Source organism: Arachis hypogaea, chromosome 12, assembly GCF_003086295.3.
Source record: "Arachis hypogaea cultivar Tifrunner chromosome 12, arahy.Tifrunner.gnm2.J5K5, whole genome shotgun sequence".
Taxonomy (NCBI): Eukaryota; Viridiplantae; Streptophyta; class Magnoliopsida; order Fabales; family Fabaceae; genus Arachis; species Arachis hypogaea.
In genome coordinates, this window is record NC_092047.1 from 8551405 (window position 1) to 8565089 (window position 13685).

The 13685-nt window shown below is 33.5% G+C and overlaps 2 protein-coding genes across 5 annotated transcripts; one reads left to right on the forward strand and one right to left on the reverse strand.

The window, feature by feature from the left end:
- Positions 1-774: 774 nt before the first annotated feature.
- On the reverse strand, positions 775-2148 carry LOC140176612 (uncharacterized). Its single transcript, XM_072208137.1, has 3 exons — positions 1681-2148; positions 1095-1451; positions 775-1017 (listed from the first exon to the last, which is right to left on the reverse strand). Exons 1-3 carry the CDS (start codon positions 2146-2148, stop codon positions 775-777), a joined length of 1068 nt encoding a protein of 355 aa, XP_072064238.1.
- Positions 2149-6988: 4840 nt separating this feature from the next.
- LOC112726684 (uncharacterized) lies at positions 6989-12935 on the forward strand. 4 transcript variants are annotated; one of them, XR_011868250.1, is made up of 7 exons: positions 6989-7435; positions 8921-9465; positions 11226-11389; positions 11565-11716; positions 11834-11947; positions 12460-12594; positions 12690-12935. XR_011868250.1 is itself a non-coding variant. In XM_025776177.2 (5 exons), the coding sequence occupies exons 3-5, from the start codon at positions 11317-11319 to the stop codon at positions 11849-11851; spliced, it is 243 nt and encodes an 80-aa protein (XP_025631962.1). In that variant the 5' UTR covers positions 6989-7435; positions 8921-9465; positions 11226-11316; the 3' UTR covers positions 11852-12010. The 4 variants fall into 4 exon arrangements, 1 of the variants encoding a protein (XP_025631962.1); XR_011868251.1 differs by having other exon boundaries at positions 12512-12594; XR_011868252.1 differs by having other exon boundaries at positions 12530-12594.
- The last annotated feature ends 750 nt before the right edge of the window (positions 12936-13685 follow it).

Below are 13685 nucleotides of genomic sequence, written 5' to 3' on the forward strand. Positions count from 1 at the left end.
GGGACGTTGAGTGGAAGTTCAAGGTTGCTGCAGGGTTAGGAATTTTTGGGTGGGCAGTCCTATTTTGCTTCTTGTGGCAGATTTGGTTTAGTCAGAGACAGGGGGTTGCATGTGTGATGCCATTGAAGTATGGTTAATGAAATTAGGGGAGAATTTATGATGCAGTTTGTATTTGTTTGATTGGGTCTGAGTAATGTAAATTGAGTGTTACTGGGTGTTGAATGAACATGTGGGTTTGGTTTAGGGTTTAGGTGATTAACTATGTGAGTGGAATGATGTCCTTGTAATTTGACAATTAATTGGAGAATAATTTTTTCATGTTAGTCTGCAATTTTTGATTGATGAGTTGTGTTAATGAACTTTACAGCATATGAACCTAAAGATGGAAATTGATTAAACAGATGCAGAATAATACTAGCCAGAAGACAATTTTGGGTAATTGATTAATAAGCATAGCAATATAACACCAAAAGGTGGAAACTTCAGTCACCATGATTTCCATTACATGGACACATAACAAAATATAGTCTGTAGGCTAAGGAAACAACAACAAAAGCTGGATTCCTAGGATATCTAGAAACATAGAGCAAGACTGTTGCTCACTAAGAGAGTTCAATTACAAACCATTAAATATAAGTTTCAAACAAACCAAAACAAGTGTCACACACATTGAGGTTGTTTAATCAAAAGTACATTAATAACAGCACAGAACACAAATCTTCACAATAGTCTAAAGTTTTTCCCAAAGTCTTGGAGGAAGTTTTGCCATGAGTCTCAGCTTTCTTGGAGAAACATGAAGTGGGAATTTGTGGCTGAAGGAGACAGTCCTGGCTGCTTGGCTGGAGCAGGCTGCACCCATCTCCTTTGGTGGTGGTGGTTGCTGTGTCTTGCTTCTGGTGGGCTTTGTCTTGGGCCTAGTTGAGGATGATGTGGGCCTGGACCCAGATTGGGTTGAGTTGGGCTTGGATGTTGTAGTGGCTGGTTGGGGCTGATCTGCCTCTCCTCTCTAGTTTCATCCTAATTCGAGGTAGAAGTGTACCATTAAAGTTTTTAATTCTTTCTCTATTAACAGCCCACCTAGTCATCAAATAAACCCTGATGTCCTCCAATATTGTCACTATAGGTTTCTCCCTAGACTCTACTATTGCACCATTAAAGCTCTCACACATGTTGTTTACAATAGTGTCACATTTAGGGTGAAAATTAAACCTGGATCTGCTCCAAAATCTTGGAGGAATAGCATTCAGATGTCTGTGTGCATCCACATTGATGGTCCTGATGATTTGCATCTCTTTCTCCCATTCCTTCCAATGTGTAGCCTTTGCAGACCTCCACATCAGCTGTTTCAAGTGTAGGCCAGAAAATTTCTTCCTGAAGTTGCTGTAAAGATGGCGGACACAGAACCTATGATCTACTCCAGGGATGACTTCATCGAATGCAGGCAAGAGTCCCTAAGATAGCAGGTAAATCCCATTATTTTTCAAACAATGTAATCAATATTCAATGTATTTAGTAACCAATCTAATCAGTCAATCAACTTACATTATTTAGAAGGCAACATGTTTAGCAAGCAACATATTTATCAATCAATATATGTAGCAAGCAACATATTTATCAATCAACTTATTTAGCAAGGAACATATTTATCTAATCAAACAATTTATTTATCAATCAATTTACTTTCTGCTGATCAGACATGAAGGTTGTTTTTCCAATGATGTCTACTCCAAAATCATCAATTAACAACCTGAGAAACCACTTCCAGGTGTCTTTGGTCTCTGCCTCCACAACAGCGTACGCTATAGGAAGCATTTGATCATTAGGATCCCACCCAACGGCTGTCAACAACTGCCCTCCTTGAGGTGTCTTTAGAAAACACACATCCAATCCCAGAAACTTTCTACACTGCAGGAAGCTCTTCTTACAAGCAGCTAGACACACATATACCCTTTGAAAGATGCAATAATTGTTTAACCTCTGCTGCTGGTCCTCAACCTCGAAATCAGGGGACCGCTGGACCTTGAGTGTGACTGATGACCCTGGATTAGCCCGTAGCAGCTCCGAGCAGTAGTCAGCGATCCTTTTATACTGCTCTAGGTAAGCTCCCTGAATCTCCTCCAATGCAGCTTGTCTAGACCTACCTGCCATCGAAGTTGTCACTGTCAAATTTCATTTCCTTTGAGCCTTGTTGACCAGATCATTTATCTTCACCTTAGGGTTACCTTGCACTTTCTTCCTAAAAACCCTACTCAGCCAACCAGTATGGAGTATCCCTACCCTGTGTGACTGGCCACAGGTATGCTTAAGATTCATTGACCTGAGTTGCCAAGTCTCTTTCTCACTCATTTTTGCTGCGTACAACCAAAACGGACACCCCTCTTGACAAACAGCCCTCACTCTCACCAAGTCCAGCTTTGCATACCTAAGTCCCTTTCTTGTTTGCACTGCATAAGCTGTCACAGTGTCCTTGAATTCCTCCCTTGAAGCATATACAGTTCCAACTTCCCATTTGTAAGTTGTCATGTCTTTCACATCCCTATGTATTGGATACCGACTAGCTTCATGGTTATCATCATCCTCACTGTCCTCTTTCTTCGAACCACCACCAACTTCATATTCCAAATCAACTTCATCACTATTGAACCCTTCATCATCACTGAAATCACCTCTTGCTACCCCTTTTCCTTTATCAACCCGATCACCATCAGTCCCACCTCCTACTTCATCAAATTCACTCTCATCATCGTACTCCTCTTCGCTGTCAGTAAACACAACATCATCTGCACTGTCAACCTCATCAGCAGATGGAATAAAATCCTCATCATCGCTATCGTCGTCACTGTTCGATTTGCCCTGCTCCTCAACATACTTATCTCCCTCATCAACCTTCTCCACATTGTCCATTTCCCCCTCCTAACCCAGTTCACCCTGAAATATCACCAACTGCTTCTCATTATGTACCTCTTCATCATTGCCCCTCTCCACCTCCTGATTAAGTTCACTCTGGCCTCCAACATCAAGAAACCCTACCTCAGGAAATTCTTCAACATCATCAACCTTATGGACCACATATAGCTCAACGTGACCCCTTTTTCCCGCTATTTTACACATCTCAATGGCATCTCTGTCTCCCTCAAATAACTTCAGATCCTTCTCTAACCATTTAGAATTTGGGTCCTTATACCAAAAACCTGCAATGTTCTCCTTTGTGTACCCAAACTGTCCTACCTCAGCATATGCCTCAAAAAGAGACCAGCAATCCATATCGATATCTTCGATCACTGTCCTTTCTCCACCTATATACTCCAATGTACCATTGTCATATCCAAATCTACCACCATGGTACACAGTCAGGTTAAAGGTTCCCATCACCTAAACCCTGCAAACAAAAATCGCACCCAAATCCCATTTGTAAACTAACGAATACCCATGACTGATTATGTAGTCCAAGCTGAAAAAAACCGAAACAAATGCGGCACACATACCTGATTCGAGATGGCTGACACGAGAATGAGCTCGTCTCCCAGTCTTTCCCACGCAATGCAAATGCAGTGACGATTCTACTTCAATGGAGCTATCACACTGTTAGGGCATCATTGAAGGTGAAGGATCAGTTTTCCTTGGGTTAACGTTACTCATAGAAGGAACATCTTTCGCGGGAATATAACCCCATGCGTCAATTGGGCCAGGGGCAAAATTGGAATTAAAATTTTTTTAATGCGCTTCAGGATGATTTTAAAGTGTTTCTGAACATTCGGGATGATTTTAATAGCAAAAAAACGTCGAGGACGAATTTGATTTTCGCCACTTACCTTAGGGACGATTTCAGTACTTAACCCTTTTAAGTACTTATATGTTATCTAACTAAAACCCAACAAACAACTTAATTAAATTTAAAAAAAAAATAACTTAAATAATAAATATTTATATTAAAAATAATTTGTAAATAAATTATTTTATATTTAATTTTTTAGTTTTAAAATTATTTATTTAAAAAAATTTTAAAAAAAATTAATAATTTTTTTTTAAATTTTTCTATAAACAATTAAATAACTTTTTAAAAAGTTATACTTTATCTTTTTATAAGGACAATTTTTTAAAATAAATTATTTATATTTTAATTTTATCGAATTACAACATTTTAAGATTATATACGCCAATACAATTTTTATATTTTTATAAAAATCACAATAAAAAATTAGCGAATTAGGTTCACACATAAATCGCCACAGGGATATAATGATTTACGAGTATAGGAAGCTAATGAAAATTTTGTACAATATGTACAATAGAGATTTATTCTAAAAATATAACCATTAGTATTATATTTTTTGGTCAGCTTTTGAGATGAATAGTTTCTTGACATGTCATTTAAACATAATAAAAAAGAAATCGCCACACCCCTGCCGCAATTTCTTTACAAACTACAAAAATGCATAAACCGCAACTAGGTATGGAGTCTCCAACCATCCCATTCTTTCATTCTTCTTCCGCCGCTGCTGCTTCCGTCAACCTTACTCGCCCCGCCAATGATCATAACAACGATGACAGTAACAGCAAGGTGGTTGTTGACTTCTTCTCCGATAACAGGAAAAAGGCACAAGAGCAGCAGCATGTTAAGCCCAACATCTCCGTCAAGAAGGAGATTCCTCACCATGATGATATGCCTTCTGTCACCAAAGTTTATGTAATTAATTAATTAACTAACATAGTTTTTTTCCCATTTAATTAAGATAATTAATTATGTGGTAATAATAATTATGTGTTAATTATATGATCTCATACAGCAACAATAACAAGTAGATAATGAGGTTGTTGAAGGAAAAGTAGTAGGGGGAGGGGAAGCCAGACAGTTGCTTGATTCAGGAAACGATCAAGCTTCAAGCATCAGATTCTTCTTCCGATGAAAGAACACGATCCAGCACACCTCACGCCCAAGTTGGAATCAGGAAAGAACGAGAGGGAAGACCGTCCAGATTCACAATCACAAGCTTGGAGTCCCGTTCCCAACAAGCTCCAGAAACCCAACTCCACCATGGACCAATCCTCTTCTGAAGCCACCATAAGAAAAGCCCGTGTTTCAGTCCGTGCTCCCTCAGAAGCTCCCATGGTATCTCCCTCTTCTTATTCGTATGGATCAACTAATTAACTAACTTGTCTGACTCAAGCATAAATCGCTATACTCCTATCACAATTTATGTATTTTTGGAATTCGTAAAAAAATTATTGGAGAGGTGTCGCAGTTTTTTTTTTATTGTGTTTAAACGTAAATCACTGTATCTCTCTAGCAATTTAAATATGAACCTAATTTGGTGATCTTTTATCACGATTTCTATAATAATGTAAAAATTGTATTTGCGTATGTAATTTTGAGATATTGTAATCCGATAAAATTAAAATGCAAATAATTTATTTTAATAACTTATTTTTTTTATAAGTTAAAAAAATTATTTATAAACTTATTTAAATTAGTCTTAATTTAATTTTTAATTTTTTTAAAAATCTTATGAGATAAATATTATATTTTTATTAAATTATACTTGTTTATTTAATTTATTTGATTGATACGGTATTTTAAAAATTTATAACGATATTTGTAACTAATTAAAAAATATATTTATATTCAAATATTTTTTTTAATTGATAATAATATGTTTTATCTTTTTGAACCGGTTTTATTTTTTATGAAACAATGTATTCATAATCATCCTTTAAAAATTAATTAGAAAACAGTTATCTAAATTTTTTTTGTGTTAATATATCTAATTTTTTTTTTGTTATCTAAATCTAAATCTTTTTATTTTTATTTGAACTTTAGGATGGTAAAATCTATCTTATATCTTAGAAAATAAATATGATTATGGATGTGTGTATATATATAACATAACAATTACTCAAGTGGGTTATTTTCTTTCTTAGTTTAGTTCTTGTATAGGCACTCTCTCTTCTTCAATTCTTGAATCATTTTTTGTTCCTTACAATATTTTTCATCTGCAATAGAGGAGTGAGGTGACTACTCCACAAATCTGAGTTGATTTTTTTAATTCCAATTTTTCGCATCAAGGTCAAGAATGGCATTAAGTATTGACGGCAATAATCACAATACTAATAATGAAGATCCAAAAGTTGAAATGATGAAACCACAGAAGAATGGCGTAGAGCTACCCTTTTGTGGAAGATGCTGTGATTTCAAGGCATCGTGGGAGATGTTTAAGACTCTAAAATGTGGCCATAATTTTTGTAGGTTTTGCATGCATGAATACGTTGCTTCATGTCTCAGGGACAATATCATCATGGTGCCTTGTCCTGATCCAAAATGCAAGGTTAAGTATGGACCTGAATATTTTTGCTCTCTTCTTCCATTTGAAGTGTTCAAGAGATGGCAGAAAGTGATTAAAGATTGTAACACTCCAATTTTGGATAAACAATTAGACAAGAATCCTATTCATGTTGCTGATGATGAAGAGAATAACGATGTCAAAGAAGATGCTACAATAGTAATTGAATCGGATGATGATGATGTTGATTATGAAAATATAGTCGACAAAAAAAAGAAGAATAAAAAACGTGGTAGGAATGTTTATTAGAATTTGCATAGGTTATGGTTAATTTTCAAGAAGATATTATGAATTTAGTTTTTTTATTTCATATATGAGTTATGAATTTTATGGGTTTTTTATTTTTTTTAAGCTTATAGTTTTTCATTTGTATAAGTCATAGTCTTTTTTATTTTGAAGTCAATTTTTTTTAATAGGAGTGATAAAATAATTTTTAAAAAAGAGATAAGTCATATTTTTCTACTTTTTCGAATGAGGAATACTCGCATAAAGAATTTGGATCGTCTAAAGTTTGAATTTTATTTTAAAAAGTGAAGCTTATTTTAAAAAGTGAAGCGCGAAAATTCTGTTTAACTCTGTTTGGTTCACATAAACCGAACCGGATCATGCTTAATTTTTTTTTTAAATTGCTGATACGACGTCGTTCAGCAATCCTAAACCCTACCTTCTCCTCCCTCAACGTCACTCTTCACTGAAGCTCTCGAGCTCTCTCATCTCTGTCGCTGTGGCTCATTGCTCTCGCACTCAAGTTCTCTCCTTCTCTCGTCTCCGGTCTCCCTCACTGTCTCCGGACTGGCACTCAAGCTCGTCGTTGCTCTCTCGGATCCGGTCTCTCTCACGGTCTCTGGTCTCCCACTCAGTCTCGGTCGCTCGCTCGCCTTCCCTGCCATCGTCGTCACCGACGGCAGAAGCAGCAGATCCCGGGACTGGTCGTCATCGTCTCTCCCTGTCTCGTCACCGTCTCGCAGTCAGTCCCGCGCCTTCGTTGCGCTCGTCGTTGCCGGCGGCAGAAGCAGCAGGTCCCGGGGCTTCCTCCTCGCTGTCAGCAACTCTCGCCGTCAGCTTGCTTAGCGCAACCAGAAGCTGGTCCCGATTTGGTGAGTCCCAACAAATTCCCCTGTTCTTTCCTTTCCTGTTTTGTTGCTGGGTTTGATTTTGCTGCTGAAAATATCACTGAACTACTCTTTTTGTTGCTGAAAATAATCACCGACGTGAATTTGTTACTGATTATCACTGAACCATCCATAATTTGTTGTTGAAAATATCACTGAGATAGATTTTTTTGTTGCTGAGACTCATCATTGAGATGAATTGGTTCCTAATTATCGTTACTGAACTTTGATTTTGTTGCTGTTTTACTCAAATAATTACTTAGCTAAATCTTTTTGTTGTTGAAAATCACCACTGAGTTGAATTTTTTAGTGATTGAATCTTGAATTTGTTAGTGATTGAACCTTGACTACAATTTGTTAGTGATTTGTTAGCTAAATCTTTTTTGTCTTTATTTAAATTTTAAGAACGGAAGAATCTATCTTAGATAAGAGTATTGTTACACATTTAAGGTTTTTTTATGAACAAGTTCATTCATGTTAAACAATAAGACTTAGAATAATGCTAGTCATAACTAACTGATTTTTGTTATATTAGACTAATTTGATTAGACTTAATTAATAAAAAATTGGAGTGACTTCCCTTCCACCATTGGGTTGCCTACTTGCTGCAAGAACCTTGTTCGGATTCCATGAGAACGGTTGTGTCTCGAGAATCAACAATGATGCCCAAGGATTTAACAAGAAAATCAACTCAGCTGCAAAAAATCTCCAAAAGCAACTTCCTGATCTTTGATATTTACAAGGCTCTCTATGACCTTGTTGAATCCCTTTCAAAATTTGGTGAGACTGGAATACAATAATCTCATACATGGCATTCATGTCTTGGTGAAAAATCATATTATCTAATCTTCTAATTAATCTGTCTGATTTAAAATGTTCAACATCCTTATTGTGCAATCCAAAATCACTAGGAGCTTGCTCCAGTGCAACTCTCTCTCTTTCAGATTTATGACATTGGAAATGGATTTGGCCATTTTGGTGATGTAAGTTTGCCTAACTTTTGTGTCAACTACCATGTGCTGTGATTTTTATAAACATCTTTGCATAATAATTTGATTGTTTTGATTAATAATTTGATTATCCTCTCTATTGTCTTTTGGCCAATCTTTATGATGATGTCATCTCATTTGTTACTAGATTTCAAGCATAGTGGACATTGTAAGAGATAATAATAATTGCATTCATTGAAGATCCTGATGGTTATAAATTTGAACTTCTGGAAAGGGTTCTCTCTCACGAACCTTTAATGCTTCGAGTGGGTGATCTTAGTCGATCCATCGAATCTTATGCAATTTCATGTTGGTTTATAGTCTTGTATCTTATTTTCTTTTTGGATCAATTACTTATTTATGTTTATTGTGCTTTTGAATGCTAAGCTGTTGTAAGGTTCAATGTTGCTCTTGAATCAACCTGTTCTGTGTTTGCTTCACTCTGATATTTTAATGGCTTCTCTTCTTCCCTTTTTGGCAGTATACCATAGCAATCATGGGTTATGGCCCAGAAGATGAAAATGCTGTTCTGGAGTTGACATACAACTACAAATGAGATGTCTAATAAGGGTGGTTACAATGTAAAGGAAATGTCCTGAACCAAAATGCAAAGGAATATTGGAGCCTCAGAATTGCGTATCAATAATTCCAAAGGAAGTGTTTGAAAGATGGGAGAATGCACTTTGTGAGAATCTTGTTCTTGCAACATCAAAGAAATTCTATTGCCCTTTCAAGGATTGTTCAGCAATGTTGGTGAATGATGATGGGAATGAAGTTGTGACTTGTCCCGAGTGTCCACATTGTCATAGATTGTTCTGTGCACAGTGTAAAGTTGCATGGCATGGTGGAATGAAATGTGGTCAGTTTATGAGTTTGAATGAAAATGAAAGAGAGAAGGAAGATCTTATGGTGATGAATCTTGCAGAGGCCCAAAGAATCACAAGAAGGCAACAGGAAGCACAAGCACGCAATAGTTTTGATAATAATTTTAATCCTCCCTTATGATGCGTCAACCAATTGGTCAGGGTAAATTTTTAAATAGAATTTTGATATGCGAAATAAATTTTTAGCCGGTCAAATTAAAAAATATTATGAAAAACAAAAAAAAATTGTTGATTCTATTAATTAGAAAACAATAATTTTCAGGGAAAAAAAAGGAAACAATAGTTTTGATCATGTTATTTTATTTTAAACATTTTGAAAAGGTAAAATTAAGAATATTAAAAGTTTTAAAATATATTTAGGGTGTGTTTGGCAAACATGTTGCAAGAGAAGAAGCACGTTTAGCTTTCTTGAAAGCTTCAATTTTTTGTTTGGCAAACTTTTGATCCATGAACGTAGAAGTGATTTTACTCTCAAAATCACGTTTACAAGAAGCTACAATTTTGAGCTTCTGCGTTTCACCAACGGGCTTTTAGCCATCAATACTCTATCTTTATTTATCTTTTACCAACTTTATCCTTTATGCATGTTATTATATTATTTATGAAATTCTTATTATTTTTGTTTACATGAACTCTTTTTTTCTATTATTTATTATTTTTTTATTAATTATTTATTCGATATTATACACTTTTATAATTGTAATTTTTTGTATTATTTTTATTATCTTTTTATAATATGATTTATTGATTCTATTAGGTAAAATAAATTAAACAAAAAATTAATTGCAAATAATAATAATAATAAATTATAGCATATTAAAAAAGAGTATTAAGAGTATTAAAAATATACTATATAAAAAAATAACATAAATTTTTTTTTGATTTATTTCAATTACTACCAAGATCAATATTTAATTTTTTTTATTATTCTTAGTACTTTCTAAAATTTATATTTTGTTAGTTTTAATTAAAAATATATTTTGTTAATTTTTATATATTATTTTTATTTTAGTGTATAAATATTAATTTTATTATAGAATTAATTAATAAGATCTATTCAAATATCTAAATTAAAATGATAAGATAATATACAAAAATTATTTAAGTTGGTGTCTATTTTAGTAATTTTTTATCTAAAAGTGATTTTGAGTAGTATAATCCAAACAACATTTATTTTACTATAATCCATTTTGATATAAAAATTGCCAAATATAAATCACTTTAACACAAACTTACTTTTTATCAAAATCAAGTTTGCAAAATCAATTTTATACAAACTCCCATTTGCAAACTATAATCCAAACACACACTTACAGACCTAACAATCATTTAGGTTTTCATATTATTTAGATTATGGGATTTATATATTTTAATAAAATTATAAATATTCACGTGTCGTAATATTTTTATATTTGATTCTGAGAAATTTTAGAAATGATTTTTAATTTGATCAAGTTTATTTTCAAAAGTATTTATCATAATATTATCATTCGTCATCTATTTAAAGTAAAAATATTATAATAAAAAGGTTTAATTACTTTGTTGGTCCTTATAGTTTTGCCAAATTTTTAATTAAATCTCGGTACTTTTTTTCTTTGTAATTGGTCTTTGTACCGAATTTTTTTTTAATTGCTCTCTACACTTTTTTTTTCCTTTTATTTAGGTCTTTATACCAATTTATTTTTTTTAGTTCGGTTCCTATAAAATTAAGCTAATTAGTAATTACTACTAAGAAGGACTTAATTGAAAAAAAATTTAGTGTAGGAACTCAGTTAAAAAAAAAAAGTATACGGACCTAATTGAAAATTTTACGAAACTATAGGATAAAAGAGTAATTAAATCTAATAAAAATAAATAGTACAAAATTAAATAAGTTTTATGAAATTTTTGTTAATATTTCAGTCGTCTTCGTCTTCAAAGCGAAAGCGTACAATTGCATCCTGAGAGGGAAAAAGGGAAAGGAAAAAACGAAAGCATCAACGAGTCAACGACGATGGGTGGAGCATCTCACGCTATGAAACGAATCCCTCGCATCAAATTCCCGCAGAGGCATCCTAAATCCTCAGGTAAATCCTCTCTTTCTCTTTCCCTTTCATGACACAATTTACTGATTTAGGGCACACTTTCCGCTTATCACACAACATTAGCTTAGTGATTCTACAATTTAATTCACATTAGAATTGGAAATTTCAGATGAGGAAATGAATTTGCGGTTTGTTTGTTATCAAATTTTCAATGCAGGATCTGCATCCGCAGCTCAAGGTTTGAATCAAACAGGCGACGCTGGTTTAGCATTCTTTTCCGGTTCAAACGCTTCGGCACCAGCTGCTGGGAAAGCCTCTCTTCAACCAAAGAGAACTCCTGTTTCCAAAGAAGAGATTGAGGCCATTTTGGTATGTATTTGTAATTCCTCTTCGCATTACAGAATGCACTTTCTTGGTCCATCTTTTGTGAGATGAATATTTTGGCTGTGGAATTATTTATAATTAAACTTTCTTATCTTGTGGCAGTTGGGCGGCTGCTTCTAATCGAATGAGTTCTGTAACCCTGATTGATGATTATTTTTAGCATGCTGTGTTATTTTGGAATACAACAGTGTACTGATTATAATACTTGTCAATAATGTAAGTGTTTGCCACCATTAACTTTTTCCATTGATGAAATTCACATATTGTTTCTGGAGAAAAGTTTTGTCTCTCTTGGTTTTGGTTTCATCTATGATGAACTTCTGTGGTTATTTGTCTAATTAATTAGTAATTACCCTACCAATTAATCAGATCTAATTATGGAATATGAGTCGGCATAATTTTTAGGAGAAGGTCATGTTATGAGTAAACAAAGAGACACGGGAACATAGTTGATAGCTTGACATGGATAAGGCTAAATCCTGTTACGGCATAATCTGTGTTTTTCTATTATAAATTTATAACACGATCCTTTCATGTTCGTAAATTGTCTAATTACCGGAGACTGTAGTACATTTTCAACGTCTCTTTGTAATCAGTTGCATATTTATAATTTACGGCTATTATAACGAGGATTGATGGATTGAGAAAAAAAGAACTATTTCAAACAACATCTATTACTGGTAATGTTGATGACAACATTTTGAATATTCTCGTTACTCCTTTCTCAGTGAGTCGCGAAACGAGCCTTCTTTGTTATTAACTAGTCCTATGAGTTCTCAGATGATGAAACTTCTGCAGTCGATTCGTAGAATTCGCCAGACGCCTTAATCGGCGGCATAGCTTACGGAGGATATGCACGGAAGGTAACATGGTGTTTACTTTCCGTTCTTTGTTTACTTCCTTATAGATCCAACTTGTACATGGCAATTTATCAAATGATGATTCTATGTTTGCTTAGATTGTTGGTAGAGCATTGAGATCAATGCAATCTGAATATGGTGGAGCTGCTAGAATAGAGGATCATCCTCAACACCTTTTGATGGCTCTTAAGGAAGCACTTGCTTTAGTTGGACCTGTTAAATGTTTATGATATCCATAACTTGTTCACAATCACAATCAGTGGTTGCTAGTTTATATTTGGAACTATAGTAGTGCAGCATATAGGGTAAGGAAGAATAAAAACTTTTTAAAAAGGATAAAAAAATGTCATAAGAACGTAAAAATAAGGTTTAATTATTTTATTAAAATTTTAATTAGGTCTTTATAGTTAAAAAGTTTATAACTGAATCTCTATACTAGATTATTAAAAACTTTTAAAAACTTTCAATTAGGTTCATTCTAACTATTTTTTGTGGATAAAACATATTTTAGTAAAATATTCGTTTTGGTGTTTGATAATATTATAGGATTATTATGTTATTTTTTAAAAAATATTAACTAACAAAAATTTAATTACAAAATTATCTAATATAAAAATTTAATTATAAATTTTTAAATTATAATAATCTAATTAAAAATTTAGTAAACTTATAAGAATTAATAGAATAATTAAACTTAATAATTTAGAGGAGTCTGTTCTTGTATATGCCTTTTATGTTGGGCCGGGTCGAATTATCCACAAATTAGGATATCCTGCAAGACAAAGGAAACATATCTCACCAAAAAAATAAAGAACGAAAACTTATAAAAGGACAAAGGAAACAAAATTGTATGTAGTGTATAACTTGAGATTTGTTATATATATAAGTCTTTTTGGCATATAAGTTTATATAAATTAATCTTAACCCAACAAAACTCACTTATATAAGTTAACCGTAACCTAGTAAAACCCATTTTTATAACACACCCGTGAAATCATGACATTCTTCCTCCAACATTTGTATCCTGCGTTTTTCCTCCTCTTCCTCTTTTTTCCTTTTCTTCTTTGCGTTCTTTCTCTTTGTCGTTTTTTTTA

Bases quoted from the DNA above. Each gene is read 5' to 3' on its own strand.
- LOC112726684 (XM_025776177.2), top strand. From the start codon at position 11,317: ATGGGTGGAGCATCTCACGCTATGAAACGAATCCCTCGCATCAAATTC. The intron at 11,390-11,564 runs GTAAATCCTCTC...TTTTCAATGCAG, and splicing joins GAGGCATCCTAAATCCTCAG to GATCTGCATCCGCAGCTCAA.
- LOC140176612 (XM_072208137.1), bottom strand. From the start codon at position 2,148: ATGGCAGGTAGGTCTAGACAAGCTGCATTGGAGGAGATTCAGGGAGCT. The intron at 1,452-1,680 runs GTAAATTGATTG...CTGCTATCTTAG, and splicing joins TCATGTCTGATCAGCAGAAA to GGACTCTTGCCTGCATTCGA. The intron at 1,018-1,094 runs GTTTATTTGATG...ACCTCGAATTAG, and splicing joins CAATATTGGAGGACATCAGG to GATGAAACTAGAGAGGAGAG.